The sequence below is a fragment of the Orcinus orca genome, chromosome 9 (genome assembly GCF_937001465.1).
Source record: "Orcinus orca chromosome 9, mOrcOrc1.1, whole genome shotgun sequence".
NCBI classification, from domain to species: domain Eukaryota; kingdom Metazoa; phylum Chordata; class Mammalia; order Artiodactyla; family Delphinidae; genus Orcinus; species Orcinus orca.
The window spans coordinates 87,800,051-87,819,667 of NC_064567.1; the positions used below are offsets into that span (position 1 = coordinate 87,800,051).

Genomic DNA, 19,617 nt, shown 5'->3' on the forward strand with positions numbered 1-19,617 from the left:
GGATTTGCCTCCTCTAGGTATTTCATATCAATGGAATAATATAATGTGGTCGTTTATCACTGGCTTCTTTCATTTAGCAAAATGTTTTCAAGGTAAACGTATGTTGTAGTAAGAGAACTTCAATTTATTGCTAAATAATATTCCATTGTGTGGATATACTACATTTTTTAAAATTTTATTTATTTATCTATTTATGGCTGTGTTGGGTCTTGGTTGCTGTGCGAGGGCTTTCTCCAGCTGTGGTAAGCAGGGGCCACTCTTCATCGCGGTGCGCGAGCCTCTCACTATCGCGGCCTCTCTTGTTGCGGAGCACAGGCTCCAGACGCGCAGGCTCAGTAATTGTGGCTCACGGGCCTAGTTGCTCCGCGGCATGTGGGATCTTCCCAGACCAGGGCTCGAACCTGTGTCCCCTGCATTGGCGGGCAGACTCTCAACCACTGCGCCACCAGGGAAGCCCAGGATATACTACATTTTTTTTTATCCCTTCAGATGGACATTCAGTTGTTTCCACCTGGCCATTAAGAATAATGCTGCTCTTTCAGTTTTAAGTAATAAGAAAATGCAACTCCACCTGGCTGAAGCAAAAAACTAAAAGTCCAGCAGGCAGCCCTTGCTTCAGCACAGGTTTAAACATCATCATTAGGACTGACTTTTTCTCCATTTCTTGGCTAGGCTCTGTTCTCTGCTCAGTTTTGGTGACAAAATGGCTTCAATAACTCCATTTCACATCCTCTCACAGTCATGCCAACAGGAGAAAGCAAAAGCCCTGGGGTTAGCTCTGTGTGGGCTGCCTCGCTGTGGCCCGAGAGTATAAAACACTAAGTGAAATAGGCTGTGATCTATCCTTGGGAAATGGGGAAGGGACACAAAGGATGTGAACCAAAAACAGATAAGAGATAAACACCACACAAAATTGAGGCCTCTTTCTGGGAGGATAAATGGATTCTGAACAGCTGAAAAATTTTAAAGCCCAATTTTTAAAAACAAAAAAATAAATAAATTTTAAATAATAAAAACCCAACTTAAGGTTGTGGTGAAAATGAAAAATAAATGCATATTAAGCATTTAGGAGAATGCTTAACACACAGTAAGTACTTAATAAATGTTAGCTGTTATATTAGCTATTATCTGTATTACATGAACCACATGAAATTTGATGGAATTTGACATTTAAGAAAAAAAGCCAATTTCATATAGCCCCGTGTCACATATACTCAGCTTAAAATTAAGTCATGTTCAGCCTGCTCTTCCATAATGAAATGTAAAACTGCATCTCAACAGAAGGAATGAGGCTTATTTTCAAAATTTTTTAAACTTCAGTTTATAGAGTCAGAGGAATTTCTCTGCTCTTGTGGAAAATATGAGAGGCAAAGTATGGAAAGAGAAGTCTCTGAGAACAGTAGTCTGTAAAGCATTTCCTACACTAACAACAATACATACTGTGGTTCAGGCCTGACAGCCACCTTAATCCTTTATTAGCCAAAGCTCTCAACTCAGTCTATTAAGAATTCTTTTCATAGGAAAACATCACTTTGATTTCTTAATATAAGTTAACAGGAAACTAGCACTCCTTTAATAAAATGTAATTTTTCAATCTTGCTCAAAATACATTTATCTCATAAAACAAGGGTTACCAAATGGTTATTTCCCTCTTGGACAGTCTAAACATGATTAAAAAATAATTTTTAAAACTACTACCAGGATCACCTATTCCTTTTATCACGTCTTAGTCTCCTCCCTGTCCCCTTGGTCTAGTTTCAAATTATAGACCTAGATAGAGATCACCTGTTATGAACAATGAATACTTTCTTCATGATTTCTATATCTGATGGTAATTTTGTTGCTCTAATTCACTGTGAGGGCCTATGCTTACACAACATTATCTCCTATCAATATTAGAGCATAAGCCCTTCCTTCCTTATTCCTGATCAACAGTAAAGTCTCTGCTCTGCCCCAAAAAATAAATAAATAAATAACTACAGCAGTTATTACTGAGAAAAATAAAGATTTAAGCTGGCTAAAATAACTGAAAACATATTCATGTTTAGATGCTTAAGAAAATTTTATAATAATTCCAGTTTTCCTTTTTGCCTATTATAAAAATTCCTAAAATACAACTGAAGCACCATAAAATAACTAATAGCTGCCACTTACCATTTACTATGTACCACACACATATTACTTTATTTAATCCTTACATTTATTCTCTGAGAGGTATGATCAGCTCTATTTTAAGGAAAAAAAATTGAGACTTAGAAAAATTAAATAATTTATCCAACCCCACTGAGAAAAGTGATGCCTTCAAAACTTGAACCCTGGTCAGCTGCCTCTGACAACAATATCAGCCTCAGCAAAGAATATTCAAAGACTGATCAAACTTTAGGAAAAGGGGAAACTATTACTTCTTCTCAGCGAAGTTGGGGAAGTGAGATAGCCTTTGCCTACACCAAGTAAGAGGATTCAAACGTTAAGAGTAAAATTATACAGCTCAGGATCCTCTGAAAGGTAAATGTATCCTCGAGTGTCCCTCAACTTGATCGCAATGACACTGCAGGTAGTGAGCATCAGTGGAGCCAAGGGGAAGAGAAGAACAGTTCTACTATTACGGTTATACCTACAGGGTGCTGATGACTACAAAAAGATATGGAAAGCCTCAGCCTTGTAGCTACTGAAAAACAAAAACGAGTTTTTAAAGCTAAGATAGAAAACACAGTTAAACCTTTTTTTAAAAAACTGTCTTACTGTATACTAAAAGTGCCTACATAAAGCAACTTCTATCTCACTCCTACCATACATGCACATGATAAAACAGTCCAGGCCCTTGTGACATATTAAAAGTAGTCTCGGGCTTCCCTGGTGGCGCAGTGGTTGAGAACCTGCCTGCTAATGCAGGGGACATGGGTTTGAGCCCTGGTCTGGGAAGATTCCCACATGCCGTGGAGCAACTAGGCCTGTGAGCCACAACTACTGAGCCTGCGCGTCTGGAGCCTGTGCTCCGCAACAAGAGAGGCCGCGACAGTGAGAGGCCCGCGCACCGTGATGAAGAGTGGCCCCTGCTTGCCACAACTAGAGAAAGCCCTCGCACAGAAACCCAACACAGCCAAAAATTAATTAATTAATTAAAGAAAAAAGTAACAAATGTTCAAGTACAATTGGTGTCTTAAAAAGAAAAAGCAGTCTCCATTCAGAGAAAGAGAATATATTTTCTTTCTTTTCTTTTTTTTAAATTTATTTTTATTTTTGGCTGCATTGGGTCTTCGTTGCTGTGTGGGCTTTCACTAGTTGCAGTGAGCGGGGGCTTCTCACTGCGGTGGCTTCTCTTGTTGCAGAGCATGGGCTCCAGGTATGCGGGCTTCAGTAGTTGTGGCACGTAGGCTCAGCAGTTGTGGCTCACAGGCTTAGCTGCTCTGAGGCATGGGGGATCTTCCCAGACCAGGGATCGAACCCATGTCCCCTGCACTGGCAGGCAGATTCTTAACCACTGCGCCACCAGGGAAGTCCCAAGAGAATATATTTTTGCCTTTCTTTTTCTGACAGTAAAGGGAGGAATTTAAAAATAAAAATTTAAAAGTAAGGTTCTTGGCTTCCCTGGTGGCACAGTGGTTAAGAATCTGCCTGCCAATGCAGAGGACACGGGTTCGAGCCCTGGTCCAGGAAGATCCCACATGCCGCGAAGCAACTAAGCCCATGCGCCGCAACTACTGAGCCCGCAAGCCACAACTAGTGAAGCCCACATGCCTAGGGCCCGTGCTCCGCAACAAGAGAAGTCACTGCAATGAGAAGCCCATGCACCACAATGAGTAGTCGTCCCCGCTCGCAACGACTAGAGAAAGCTCATGTGCAGCAACAAAGACCCAACGCAGCCAAAAATAAAATAAATGAAATAAATAAAATTATTTTTAAAATTAAATAAATAAAATAAAAATAAGGTTCTTGGGAATTTCCTGGCGGTCCAGTGATTAGGATTCCGTGCTTCCACTGCAGGGGGCCGAGTGGCAAGGTCAAAAAATTAAAATTAAAAATTAAAAACAAATGAACAAAAAAACCCCACAACTCAAGAATGACCTTTGGCTCCCACTGAATTGCCTTCTTCCCACTTTCTGGACAAATCCTGAGTTTCCCTACTGACTTCTCTCAACCAATCCCAGTCAGGCAGTCCCCCAACCTAAGAGACGGTTGATAAAACAAAAAGTGCCTCAAGTGCTTTGAAACCCCACGCATTCATGCGTAATCTGCTTTAACAAATCTGTAAAGTCATGTATTTTCTGCCTCTAGGAAGGTATGAAACAAAGGAACTTTGGATCACAAAATGTTCATCACCTTCCGTGGTGATAAAACTTCCAGATGACCCCACAGTTGAAACACTGCCATAGCATTTAACAAACTAATAAACAAAAACAAAACAAAAAAAGGTTCTTGCAATAATCTCTTTAGGGGCTAAAAACTTTACCTTCTGTTTAGTCCCAGAATGGCTTGCTTTCTGCAGACTAAATGGTAGTTTCAAAAGCCAGTGAATCAGAATCCAGGACTCTAAACCAGCACTGTAAACTGGCTCAGGAACTAAAAGATAATTGACTGTAATCAAGTAACTGCTTCTTCAGTCACCCTCACTGCTCCTTCACTGAAACTTCTCTACTGAGAGAAAAAAAGAGAAATAAAGGCCTGAAGAATTTTAAGCTCTGTTCCAAGAAGCTGCCTTGGGAAGCACTACAGTGGATGAGGGAAAGACCAGGTGGTTAGGACCAAGCCCTCACCTGCCAATTCTCCCAGAATAGAGCCACTTTTTCCTCTTTACATATAATAGAGTTCTATGTAAAATTTTATTTAAAAAGCATTCTGCAGGAATTCCCTGGTGGTCCAGTGATTAGGCCTCTGTGCTTTCACTGCCAAGGGCCCAGGTTCAATCCCTAGTGGGGGTGGGAATAAAAGCATTTTGCTACTACAAAGCAAGAGTGAAAAACACTTGTTCAGGTGCTCTCTAAAGTCCTGGCTACTTCACTGCATTCTCAGATTCACAGCCTTATGCAATAAATTTCAGGTGTGAAAGACACAGTCAATTTTATATCAGTGCTGCAATTAATGTTCAGTTACATCCCATTTTAGGATAAAACACATCACGCATGCACCCCCTACCAAAAAAAACTTTCAACGGGATATTCTAAAAATAAAAATAATCAATAGGATAAGATTCCCTGTGTAAGTGGTGGCAACAGCTGACTGACAGCAGAAACAATAGCAGCAAGCTGTGTTCCGTGCATGTCAGAAGCAACAACAGCACCTGCCAACCAATGCAAGCAGCCAGGCACAGGAGTCCCAAGAGCCAGGCAGTGCTTTTCAGTGCATTGTCTGTCTTATCTCTTCCACATCTCAAACTTCTGTTTCCTGGGGTTACAGAGGTATCCCTGGGCTGCAGTCTGTCTTTACTCCTTCTCCCACCCTGCCTAGTTCACACAATCATCTCGGGGCACATCTACTACACTGAGGTACCACAGGGGACGTGACACCCACACACCACGCTCAGCTAAGGTGAGTAACAGTCTTGTGTGTCACAACCAAATTTAAAGCCATCAATAATCTCATCCACATGTTCCCTTTTGTCCCTATCCTTTTAGGCTCCACATTCTAAGACCCTAACTAGAGAATTCTAATGCCTAAAAATACTTACATTAACAATATGTCCAAGAATTAGCTGAAATAAATGCACTCTGGAATTGATAGGCCAATTATTAATTTTAAACTTATCAGCAAAGCAGTTTGCCTATAAAGATATTCAATGTGGAAGTGAATTCAAACACCAGGAACAAAACATTACATTTTGTAGGATTTATCCAGTAAGGCTAAGAACTCAGCATAAAGTATCATATATGCCCAAGTATAAACCATGGTCTTTTCCCAAAAATTATCCCGCAAAAAAGAAGTAGTTCCCTTAGATTCTAGTCCTTATAAAGCCTTTATAATGATAGACTGCTCTCTCAAGTACCTTATTTTTAACATAATAAGGCAAAAAAAAAATCTTCAAAAGGAAATGAACAATCAGGATTACAGTAATGCTAGGCTTGATGGCAGAGGGTAATAGAATGACCATTCCTAGAGGACCCTGACTCGGAGGAGTCTTGGTGAGACCTAGAAGAGAGGGGAGGAGGGATGAAACACTCTTCACTGACTGACGATTGATTAGGGAACTGTCCGAAATCACTTTAATCAATACTAATTTAGGAGACATCAACCCAATAAAATTTAATTTTAAAAGAGGCAAATAGGGCTTCCCTGGTGGCGCAGTGGTTGAGAGTCCGCCTGCCGATGCAGGGGACAAGGGTTCGTGCCCTGGTCCGGGAAGATCCCACATGCCACGGAGTGGCTGGGCCCATGAGCCATGGTTGCTGAGCCTGCGCGTCCAGAGCCGGTGCTCCGCAACGGGAGAGGCCACAACAGTAAGAGGCCCGCGTACCGCAAAAAAAAAAAGAGGCAAATAATTTCAACACATTTTTGGAATTATTCCTCCTCATTAATGCTGTACACAGCCTTTTAAAAAGCAAGTCAAGGGCTTCCCTGGTGGCGCAGTGGTTGAGAATCCGTCTGTCAATGCAGGGGACATGGATTCGAGCCCTGGTCCGGGAAGATCCCACATGCCGCGGAGCAACTAAGCCCCTGTGCCACAACTACTGAAGCCTGCGCTCTATAGCCCGTGAGCCACAACTACTGAAGCGGGCGTGCCTGGAGCCCGTGCTCCACAACGAGAGAAGCCACCGCAATGAGAAGCCCGCGCACCGCAACGAAGAGCAGCCCCCCCTCGCCGCAACTAGAGAAAGCCCGCGTGCAGCAACGAAGACCCCATGCAGCCAAAAATAAATAAATAAATTTATAAAAAAAGAAACTAAATATCATAACTAAACATTTGACTACTCCATCTATATCTCTAAAATTTATACTTTCAAGTTGTATAGAATTTTAAACTTTTCATTGGGGAGTTAGGGGACTTACAACCAAGGCTATCTTATATTCGGGTACATAAAGTATCTGATAATACAAACTCAATGTGAAATGTTCCCCTGGAGACATACACAACGGAATAGAGCACGCCCGCCAAAACAAAGGAAAGAAAGAAAAAAGACCTGCTAATAGCCAGCCACACAAATCACTCTAAGGCCACCAGCCTAGATTAGACCGTACCACCTTTAACCTTGGCTGACAGCGCTCCTGGAATCAAGGCAGGGTACAAGCTTAAAAACCTGGCAACTGCAGGTAATAACTTTTCTTTCTTTGAAAACAGAACACAAGATTTGGTGGTAAAAATCTGGGGACCTGTTAGACCTTTGATACAAACAGAGCAAGACAAAAATCTCTTTAATTCTTAGTCATCAACACAAAAAATACTTTATCTACCTGGACCAGATGATGAGACAAAGATAGGTAATTTCTTTACAAACTGTCAAGTTTAAAAAAAGAAAGAGGGAGGGAGGGAAGAAATACTAACCCCTGAAATATAAAGGCCATCAATGATGAACTAAATTTAAAAATCTAATGAACTCTTCTCAAATCTTATTCTCCTTAAACTTCCCTATCCCATATATTGCTATTTACCCTCTTTAAGCTGATCTTTAGCTTCCCTTCTCTTATTCTGTCCAATGGCACTCTCCAAGTTTCAGGCTCCAGCCCTCTTCTCTCCTCCCCCTTCTCTTCAGTAAGCTGATCTTGCCGTCCTAATTGTCCTCAAAGGTGTATTCTAATCCCAGCCTCCCACCTCCAAACCAACTCTCCTTATCCTCCTTTAGGATATCTGTCACTTCAAATACAGTGTGCCTAAAACAAAATCTCTATCCCATCTCCAACCAACTTCTCCCAACTTTCGTAGTCTTCATTAAGTGTAACATTTTCAGTAAAACTGCCATTGTTTTTATTGCTTTCCTGTTCATGTCCCATAATTAGTTAGTTCTAGCCCTGCTGACTCTTCTTTAAAAGAACTTTTCAAAATTGGAAGTCTTAAACAGGTTCACTGTCTTTGACTCAATATTTCCATTTATAAGATTCCACATAATCTGAGAAAATCTGAAATGCAGACAAAGATATTCGCTGAAGTATTATAATGCCTGAAACAGTAAACATGTTTCCAGCAATAAAGAAATATTTAAACAAATTAAGCAGTTAAGTAAATTAGAATATTACTCAGTCACTAATAATTGGTTATGAGAAAAAAATTTTTAACTTCTTTTTAAAAAATATTTATTTATTTGCCGCACCACACGGCATGTGGGATCTTAGCTCCCGGACCAGGGATCGAACCCAAGACCCCTGCATTGGAAGCCCAAAATCTTAACCACTGGACCGCTAGGGAAGTCCCAGTTATGAGAAAATTTTAAGGACATTAAAAATGTTAATGACAAAATGTTAAATAAGGAAAGCAGCATACAAAATCATACATGAGATGATTAAGTAACAAAAAACACAGGGATGAAAAAAAGACTAGAAGGAAAAATAACAAAATATTAATAATGTCCCATTTGTATCATGCTGGATGGTGACAATGTGAGTCATTTTTGTTTTCTTCTTCTTTTTTTTTTTTTTGGCCTGGCCACAAGGGATCTTAGTTCCCCAACCAGGGATTGAACCCAGGGCCCAGGTACTGAAAACACCAAGTAATACCCACTGGACCACCAGGAAATCCGTTTGTTTTCTTCTTTACATATTTCTATAGTTTCCAGATATGGTACATAATATTTTAAAAATCAGGAAAAAAGGGGACTTCCCTGGTGGTGCAGTGGTTGAGACTCTGCGCTTCCAATGCAGGGGGCCTGGGTTTGATCCCTAGTCAGGGAACTAGATCCCACATGCTGCAACTAAGAGTTCACATGCCACAAGTGAGGAGCACGCTGGCTGCAACTAAGGAGCTGGCAACCCATAAGTAAGGAGCCGGCCTGCTGCAACTAAGACCCAGCGCAAATAAATAAATAAATCTACATTAAAAAAATAAATAAAATCAGAAAAAAGGTAATTTTTTAAATGTGTTTCCAATTCAAGACTTGTCAGGTCTCCCTAAATTAATCCTCAAAGTATATATTATTTTAAACTAAATAGCAAAAATAAACTGGAGAAGGAACTCAGAAATATAATCTTAATGTATGTAAGAAATGCCCAAAAAATTCTGAAAACAAGAGTGACAAGGTGGGGGGGGGGGGAAAAGAGTGACAAGGTGTATATAGGAGATGTGGGAGAGCCCTTGCCCTACCAAAACCTAAAACGTACTCAGAACTACAGTAAATAAAAAAATAGGGAACTAAAGCAGAAACAGAGTAATCAACACCTCAATACTCATACATGGAGAGATGCAATAGCGTTGGGGTGACCAGCCAAATCATTTAGAAAAAAATAAGACAGCAATAACCACAGCCTAATAACCACAGCCAACCTTTGCTGCACACTTACCACGGGTCCAAAACCTTGGGGCCAGATGTCACTGCATTTCAGTTTCTTGGGTTTTCCAAAGACAGTATGATATTGGTGCCTATTTCATGTACTATGTAAGACTGCAGCAAGGTCTAGGAGCATGTTTTTAAAACATGCAGCCTACAGCCTTCCTGTTCTCAGAGGAAGAAGAGATCCCCCTTCCGTACAATACAAACCTGTGCTCTGATCACATCCCCTCCTGTCAACTCAGGGCGTTTGCTCCAAATTCCCCTTCCTGTCAGTATTTTCAACCTCTCCCTTTCTACTAGCTCCTTGCCATTCGCTTACATTTGAGAGGGGAAAAAACACTCCTCAGGAACCACTCCCTTGCTACCTTTTCTCCTTTACACAAAGAAAGCTTATTCAATTAGTAACCTTTTAAAAAGAAAAAACAAAAAGACTACAGTGTCATCCCATTCACTCATAGGGCTGCAGGCTCCCTGTGGCCAAAAGCACTGTGCTGAGACTACTCCAGGTGTGGGCTCTAATGATTTCCTAACTGCCAAAGTCAAAGGCCACCATCAGGGTTCATCTCACTTGAATTATTTTGCAGACTGTGCTCTTCCCTTCTTGAAATGCCCTTGGTTTCTGTGATTCAACTTTCTCCTGATTCTCCTATCCCTCTGGCTCCTCCTTTACCCTACCTATGGCTTTCTTCTCTTCACATTCAACACCTTCAGCCAGCTGCCACCAACACTATACCCAACAACTCCCATTTGCATTTCTAACCAGAGCTCTTCCCAGCGCTCTAGCGGTTAACACTCACCAATGTCTCTAACTGGAAGTGAACCACACACCTGTAACTGCCTAACAAAAGCCATCATTAGCTTTTCCCAAAGCTGCTGTGCATTCTTTACCTTGAGGAATGGCAACACCATCCACAAATTTAGCTAATTCAGAAACCTGGGATTCATCCTAGACCCCTCCCACTCTCCTCCCACATTAAATTGGACACCAAATGCAGTGAATTCTACCCCCTTAATACCCATCAGTCACCTGAAGCTGGATCTCTTTCCTCTAAGCCATTCTCTACACAGCAGATAGAGTAACCTTTCTAAACATCTCAATCTGTACCCACAGCAATGAGCCCCACTCAATGCTCACCACATCCTGCACCCCAGCCACACTTCCCTGCTTGACATTCCGAGAACACAATCATGCCACTTACACCTCCACATGTTTACGCCAACTGCAGCGCTGCTTTTGCTTGGAAGGCCCTCACCCTGCCACCTATTTACTTGGGAAATTATTATTGGCTCTTCAAGATCCAGTTTAACACAACTCTGTGAATCTACTAAAACCTATTGAACTGTACACTTTAAGTAGATGAACTGTATGGTATGTAAATTATATCTCAACAAAACTCATAATTTTCTGTGAGAAAAAAGACTTACCATCCGATTTTTTAAAAATGGGCAAAAGACAAAACAGGTACTTCACAAAATAAAAAATTTCAAATGACCAATAGACATACGAAAAGATCTTCGAAACCATCACTCAGGCAAATGCAAATTAAAACCACAGTAAGGTATCAGTACATATCCAGAAGAGCTAAAATTAAAAAGAATGACATGATCAAGTATTACAAAGATGCGGAACAATCGAAACTTCATACACTGCAGGTGGGAGTGTAAAGCAGTTCAATCAAAACTATTTCATAATATAACTGGGAAAAAAATCTCTGCAATTACTACTAAGACTAAGCATACACCTCTTCTATAACCTAGCAATCCCACTGCTAGAGTATATGCCCAAGAGAAATAAGTGCTAATGTCCACAAAAGGACATGTACAAGAATGCTAACAGGGGGCTTCCCTGGTGGCGCAGTGGTTGAGAGTCCGCCTGCCGATGCAGGGGACACGAGTTCGTGCCCCGGTCCGGGAAGATCTCACATGCCGCGGAGTGGCTGCACCCGTGAGCCATGGCCGCTGAGTCTGCGCGTCCGGAGCCTGTGCTCCACAACGGGAGAGACCACAGCAGTGAGAGGCCCACGTACCGCAAAAGCAAAACAAACAAACAAACAAACAAAAACAACAAAAAAGAATGCTAACAGGGACTTCCCTGGTGGTGCAGTGGTTAAGAATCCACCTGCCAAGGCAGGGGACACGGGTTAGAGCCCTGGTCCCAGAAGATCCCACACGCCGCGGAGAAACAAAGCCCGTGCGCCACAACTACTGAAGCCCACGCGCCTAGAGCCCGCGAGCCACAACCACTGAAGCCCGCGCACCTAGAGCTCGTGCTTCGCAACAACAGAAGCCACCGCACCACAACGAAGTGTAGCTTCCGCTAGCCGCAACTAGAAAAAGCCCGCGCACAGCAACAAAGACCCAATGCAGCCAAAAATAAAGTAAAATAAATTTTAAAAAAGATTTTTTTTAAAAAAAGGTGTTAAAAAAGTAATTTATAACCAAAAAGTGTAAAGAACCCAAATGTCCATCAATGAATGGATAACTACAACACAGTAATATCAACACAATGAAATGTTACTTGCAATATAAAAGAATGAAGTACCAATACATACTACAACATGGATGAACCTTGAAAGCATTATGCTAAGAGAAAGAAACCAGACAGAAGATCATATGCTGTATGATTCCATTTATATGAAACATCCAGAATAGATAAGTTTATAGAAAGAGAAAATAAATTAATGAATGCTGGGGTCAAGGGAAAATGGGGAATGACAAACAAGTACAGTGTTTTTTTGGGGGGGTGATGAAAATATTCTGGAATTAGATAACAGTTGCACAACTTTGTGAATATACTAAAAAAACAGCAAGTTACACACTTTAAAAACTAAATTCTTAAAAAACCAATTTTACAGTATGTGAATTATGTTTCAAGAAAAAAGTTACATGTGAGGAAAAAAATCAATAAAAACCAAAAAAATTCTTTAAAACATTTTATACATATGCACAGGCCCCAAAGCAAAAATCCATCCCAAGCCATGTGATTTAGCTAATTCTTAAGAATTAGGTCTTCCCTGCTAGTTCTTCCCTGCTGCCTGTTACAAAGCAGCACAATTAATAATTAGCAAACTAAACTCACTGGAACAATCTGACAAGCTAACAATCTCAGTTCAGAAATCATCTTATTTCTGACAACTACAAATTCTAGTGTTCTAAAAAAGCTGCCTATAGGAACTGGCACAATTCACAAAAGCTCACAGAATTGAACTGAATTAAAATGAATGAAGTGCCACTTGCACATACAAGCATATGACAAAAGTAGATCATATTACATCAAGCCAGGCCCATGTAGTCACATAATGCAAGTCTGCCAGTCGTTATATTAATATAGTTTAAAATTAGATTTATTACTCTCTTTCCTCCTCTGGAGAATTAATCAAAAAGCAAAAACACTGGGCATCAGGAGACCTGAATTCTGGTCCAAACTAAGCTAGTTGTGTGACCTTACCCTCTATTAGAGCTGTCTGTAAAATGAGGAATACCTCCGAGGCTACGAGTCTCCTGAAGTCCCTCTACCATCACCTCTCCCCCGTGCTACTCTGTGCACCCAGAGTCAAGTCATCATGGTTTCCCCACGTACTATGGAAGGCCAGCTCTCGGTTTCTACTTCTCCCCACCCGCTATAATCCATTCTCTACATTGACAGCCAGTACTCTTTTCAAAACAGGAATCAGATCCTGCCACTCCCATCCATATGCCTCCCAGGTGCCTACAAGGCCAGGCCCTACCCGTTCTGACTCCTCCCCCCTCACCATCCTCTTGGGTAGCACTCTAGCCACTCTGACCTTTGGGTTCCTCCAACATTCCTAGCCCATTCCTCCCCAGGGCCTTTGCCACACTCCCATCTCCTCCGCCTTATTCTAACTTCCGTTCAAATGTCACCTCCTCAGAGAACTGAGTGTGGATTCTGGTCCCAGCCTGCTTAGATTCAACTTAATAGCTGGACATGTTACTCACTCATGCTGTACCCCCATTTCATCTGTAAAGTGGTAATAACAGTGCCTACCTCACAGAATTATCAAAAGGGATAAACGCATGTAAAGCAAGCAGCAAATAGACTGGCACAGTTTTCAAATGTCATCTATCACTATACTTAAGGCACCCCACCTTCATTTTCTCCCTCTCCCTGAGCACTGTCTGGAACTGCCTTCTTTGTCATTCGCTTTAGGGTTCCAAAACCCCCATAGAATGTAAGCTTCGTGAGGCGCTTGCCTTGCCTTGTTCAAAGCTCTACCACCATTTCCCAGGAAAGGCATGCACACACTTGTTGAATATATGAATAAATCAATCACATCAAGGATTCCTTTAAAATAATACTGGCTTGATTCAAAGAATTAAGTGAAAAACTGCCTCAAACAGTTATGTAATGGGGCTGGTCTCCTCCTGGTCCTTGCAGACTGACCAGTTCATTTAGTCACTGGCTGAGGCGTTTCTGTCAAATCTAGTCACATAACTACAACAGACAACGAAAAAAGCTAATAGATTAACCTGTGAGAGTAGAAGTTGAATACCGTGGATATATGCTAATTCTCTGTAAACATACCACATAAATCCAAACTGCAGCACACCAAAAAAGGCTCTGGCCATTAGGAAAGTCATACCCTGAAATATGAAAATATGAAACAGTGACTTTAACTAAAACTGTTTTTCTACATGTACATATATATATAAAAAACATAGTTATATATATCCACCTACACACACACACACACACACACACACACACACACACAGAGCCATCCCCAAAACTAGGGGGATGCTTTTTTTCAACTCCTTTTAACTTTTCTTAACAAAATGGGCTATGTGGGAATAAATGTTTTGAACTGAAAGTTGTGACCCAACTCAGGAGCCTAAACATTACAGTTCTCCTTACTTATGGACTAAATTTCCATCATTCACCAAAGGAAATCCCAAATATAAGATTCTGATTACTAGTATTAATTTTTAAAGCATCTAAAACTAACAAATATCCATTGAGATTTAACATCTTAAGACTCCAACATCTAATTTTTACCCACCAGGTCAAGCCCTTAATAAATATTTTTCCCTCGCTCTAGTAGTTTTTTTTAATTGTTTTTTTAAGAAAGGCTTTATTATGTCGGTATCTACGTTTTGTGAAATTCTTAACATAGTTTCAAGTTATATTCCGGTTTGAATGAACACAAATCCTGTCATGATACATCACATTAGTAATGACTTAGGCAGTTTTCATAGACGCCACCAACGGTTATGAAATTCGCCAGGCTGAGACCAAAGCGAAGAAGGGAAAAAGCCTAGGAATGCTGCAGGCTAGTCCCCCAAAGAAAACAAACCAACCAAAAATGCTTCGTGATTTTATTTAAAGATGATCACGGACGATCCCCATAAAACCAAATATATACCACAGAGTTATTTCTTTCTCAAATGGAAGAGTGAAGCCACAAATCTAGGAGGAGGAGTAATCTACGCTGGTAGATTCTTCAAAATTAGGAAAGAAAGGGAAAGGAGACGCGGCGGCGCTCTGCGGTCTCGGAGCCGCTCTCCAGGAAAGGCTTCCCGGGCGCCGGCCGCTCCCACTCCGGTCCGCGGCCAGGCTGGAGGTGGCTGGCGGCTGGCATGTTTGAAATATCACCACCCTATTCATCGCCTCCCGGCACAATGAGGCGCTGGGCAGCCGCGCCGAGGACCGCCCGCGCACACGCCCACCCGCCCCGCGCAGCCCGAGACCCGGGCGCAGCCGCGTCGCAGCGAAGGCACGCTCGGCCCGGGCAGAAAGTTTCGGAAAAAAAACCAAGCGCCGAAACGCACAGGTTTCAGAGCTGAACTCGTGCCAGGAACACGCCCGAGGCAAACCACTTGACAACCAGCTCCGGTTTTCAGCAGAAAGGCCGAGAGGCGGGGGCCGGAGAGGAAGAGGAGGCAACACACACACACATACACACTCTCTTTCTCTCTCTCTCTCTCTCACACACACTCGGCTCCTCTTCCTCTAGGGCCCCGGCGCCCAGGTGGGAGCGATACCGCAGCCTCACGCCCGCACGCGGCGCCGGGGCCCGGGCAGCGGGCGCCAGCTCCTCTCCCAGGAAGGCCCGGGACCCCCGGGCCACCTCGGCGCGCAGGAGAGGGTGCGCACGCCCGGCGCTTCCTTCCCCGTCCGCCCCCAACGGCCGCGGACACTGGGGGCCCCAGGGGCCCGGGGTCAGGGGATGCTCGGCGGGCCGGCCGCGGGCTCGCGCGTGCCCCTCCCCCCGCCCCTCCCCCCGGGCCGCCCGCGGGGCGCGCAGGAGGCGAGAGCCGGCGTCCCGGGGGATCAGCTCGCCCGCCCGCCCGCCCCGGGAATCCGGGCAACTTTCCCCTGCGCGGTCTCGGGCTAACCCCGACCGGGCGGAGGCGGGGGTCCGGGGGCTAGCGCGGCGTGGACTCACTTTTTCGGATGTTTCTCTCTTTTCGGCCTCCGCTTTCGGGCCTGAATGGCCAGCACTGAGGAAAGAAGACACACATTAACGGTCGGGCAGGCCGGCGCGGGGCCGCGTGGCGGGGAGAAGGGGACGCCGCGGGCCACTCACCTTTCCGGGAGCTCATCCCGACGCGGGGGAAGTGGGGCGGGGGGCTTCGCGGCGGCGGCGGCAGCGGCAGTGGCAGCAGCTGCACCGGCAGCAGCGTCGCGGGAGCCGAGCCGAGCCGAGCCGAGCTGCAGCCTCCACTCACTCCGCCGGCCGGGAGGAGGCGGGAACCGCGCCTGCGCCGCCGCCGCAGCCGCCGCTCCCGCGGGGGGCCCAGCAAAACCCGCCCCCGGCCGGCCCCGCCCCCGCCCCGCCCCGCCCCGCCCGCCAACCCGCAACCCCCCCGCCCGGTGGGGTCGAGACCCCCGTGCCGGCCCCGCCCGCGCGCCCGCACCCACCCGCCTAGCCCACCTGTGCGGAAGTGACCCCCCCCACGACCACTGCCACTCCCTCCCATGCCTCCTCCACCCCAGTCCGCAGCCCGGGCCTCCGCCTCCTGCGCCCCTACGGCTGGCCCAGGCCTCCCGTCCCTCCTGGGCACGCGGCCTGCGCGACCCTCCCTCTCCAACCACAGCCTCTCTCCTACCCACCCCGGCGGGTCGCGCCGCCCGCTTCTCCATGCGCCCTTCCTTGGCCGGCACCTCCGCGGGTCTCACACCACCTCTCCTCACGCGGCCTCTTCTCCCCCTTTGCTCCTCTACATCCTTGCATCCCCATGAGCGCCGCTTCCTGCTCTCTGGCGGGTGTGGAAAGGGCACAGGACCAAGAGCTGGGAAACCTGGGTCTTTCACTAGCTGTGTGACCTTGGAAAAGTCATCTTATCTCTCACCTTTATCTACCCCACAGGATTGCTTGAGTGTAATGAAGGAAAAGATGCAAATAGCACAGATAGTAGGATTAAGCTTTTGCACATGAATTAAGGTCCAGTTCAATAAATTCCATGTGTCTAACAATTCAGCACAACAACCCACCAAGGAGTTATTTCTTACAAAGAGGAAACTGAGTCCTGAAGAGGTTAAACAGTTTACCCAGCAATGATTCAAATTTAGGCCTACCTGACTCTAATCAAGTTGATTGGGGGATAAAATAACTGCAGTGATCCGTTGTTTATTTAAATAATTATAATAGTTTTGAAAAATATTCATCCTGACCATTTACCCTCTCAACTATATTCTTAACTGATCAGAGTAGCTAACCTTACTATAAAGATCTTAAACCCACTAGAACAGCGCTGCTTGAACTTGAAGAGCTTTTTACTTTCTCGATTTTTTTATTTTCAAACATATCAAACGTACAGAAAAGTTATGAGAAAAATACAGTGGACACCCATATTACCCCATATTCACCAATTTTGAATATTTCACCACATTTGCCTTCCCCGTGTGTACGGGTTTTTGGTTTTGTTTGTTTATGATTAATCATTTGAGTTTTTTGCAGGCTTTTACCCTTTACCCCTAAGTACTTCAATAAGTATCTACTAAGAACAAAGATACTCTCCTATATAATCAGAATTCCATTATCCAAGAAAATTTCATATCATTTTACTATTATCTGTAACATACAGTGGCCATATTCAAATTTTCGAAATGTCCTTTTTAGCTGACTTTTTTCTCAATCCGGAATACAATCAAGGATCATGCATTGCATTTAATTGTCATGTCTTTTTAAGCTCCTTTACTCTAGAATAACCCGTTTTTTTTCTTGTTTTTTTTTCTTTTGTAACATTCATTTTTTTGAAGAATTCAATTCTGTTTGCAGAATGTTCCTCAGTTTGTATTCATCTGTTCCCTATTAGATTCAAGTTAAATAATTTTGTCATGTACACTGTATAGATGAGGTTGTGTTCATCATAGTATGCTGCATCAAGAGGGATACGATGTCAGTTTGTACTATTATTGGTGATGTTATATGTAATCATTTCTCCATGGTAAAGGTACCTTTTTTCCTTTGTATTTAAAAAGTAGTCTGTGTAAAAAATGGGCAAAAGACTTGAACAGACATTTCTCCAAAGAAGATATACAAATGGCCAACAGGTACATGAAAAGATGCCCAGCATCATTAGAGAAATGCAAAGCAAAACCAAAATGAGATATCACTTCACACCTACTAGGATGGCTATAATTTTTTTTTTAATGAAAAATAAGAGTTAGTGAGGATTTAGAGACATTGGAATACTCATACATTACTGCTGGGAATGTAAAATGGTGCAATCACTGTGGAAAACAGTTCCACTGTGGAAAACAGTTCCTCCAAAACCTAAACATGGAATTATCAGCAGTTCCACTCCTAGGTGTATATCCAAAAGAATTGAAAACAGGTACTCAAATCCTTGTACCCAAATGTTCATAGCATCACTAATCATACTAGCCAAAAGTTTAGAAACAAATATCCACCAATGTATAAACAAACTGTGGTATAGACATACAAAGAAGTATTTTTCAGCCATAAAAAGGAATGAAGTACTGGTAGGTGCTACAATATGGATGAACCTCAAAAACCTTATGCCAAGTGAAAGAAGCCAGACACAAAAGGTCATCTATTGTTCTATTCCATTTATATGAAACATCCAGAATAAGCCAATCCACAGAAAGCAGATTAGTGGTGGCCCATGGCTGGGGGGAGGGGAGATAAGGAGCAACTGCTTAATGGATAAGGGGTTCTATTTTGTACCAATGAAAATGTTTTGGAGCTCGGTAGAGCTGGTGGTGGCACAACACTGGAGATGTACTAAATGCTACTGAATTCTTCTCTCTAAAATGATTAACATGTTAGATGAATTTCACCTTAATTTTTTAAAAAAGTAACCTGTGGGGTAATACTTTGAGACTGTGTGAGTATCCTCCCCCAAGAATCTTTCACTCCATGGGCTAGCATCTATCCATGATGTTTGCTTGAATCAAGTATTACTATAGTGGTTGGAGAATAATGACAATATAATCCTATCCTTCCATCTCTTCCAACTATGTTAATTAGGTGAGCTTTCATTCCTCCTGCCACCCCTTTGTTTTCTGTTTATTTGGGGCTTGATTTTTGTGGGTTTTTTTGTCTTTAGTATCAATATTGACAGTAAACACTGTCACTTTGAGTTTTGATTCTTGAATTGTCCCATATTTGACCAGGGAAGATGCTTTCAACTTGCAGTGCCTTTGGACATGTCCCAATCCATTTTTGAGCACCTCTTTACTTCCTGGCACAAGATATTCCAGGAAACCTTGTGCTTTCCCTAACTGAGTCTTAGAACAAGCCATTTCTCCCGTTTTTGCTCCTTCTAAAAGTTGATCAGAAGCTTTGAAGCCAAAGAAATCTGAGCTTGAAACCATTTTCCTTTACTATTTTTAACAGCTTAAGATATAACTCACACACCACACAATTCACCCATTTGAAGTATAAAATTCAATGGTTTTTAATATATTCACATGGCTATGAAACCACCACCACAATCTAATTTCAAAACATTTTTGTCACCCCTAAAAGAATCTCCATACCCATTAGTTGTCACCCCCCATTTCCCCCAACCTCCCTTTGCCTAAGCCCTGGCCAACCATCTCCCTTCTGTCTCTATAGACTTGCCTATTCTGGACAGATCATAAAAATGCAATCCTACCATTGTGGCCTTGTGACTGGCTTCTTTCTCAGCTTAAGGTTGAAACCAATTTCTGCTGCTCAGTGGCTTTTTTTTTTTTTTTTTGGTTGCGCTTGGTCTTACTTGTGGCAGGCAGGCTCCT

At 43.2% G+C, this 19,617-nt stretch overlaps 1 protein-coding gene across 14 annotated transcripts in view; it reads right to left on the minus strand.

The window, feature by feature from the left end:
- The window catches only part of SRPK2 (SRSF protein kinase 2), a 243,025-nt gene that overhangs the window by 208,113 nt on the left and 15,295 nt on the right, over positions 1–19,617 (minus strand). For 5 of the 14 annotated variants that reach the window (XR_004486584.2, XM_049714795.1, XM_033439340.2 and 2 more), the window contains exons 1-2: positions 16,483–16,629; positions 15,815–15,869 (exon numbers count right to left, since the gene is read on the minus strand). Coding sequence is in view for 12 of the 14 variants with exons in the window: in XM_049714795.1 (XP_049570752.1) it covers positions 15,815–15,869; positions 16,483–16,609 (182 nt within the window). In the remaining 2 variants the exon portion in view is untranslated. Of the gene's footprint in view, positions 1–13,953; positions 14,013–15,814; positions 15,870–15,955; positions 16,186–16,482; positions 16,632–19,617 lie in introns of those variants that run through there. The other 9 variants (XM_033439338.2, XM_033439315.2, XM_049714794.1 and 6 more) reach the window with 8 other exon arrangements.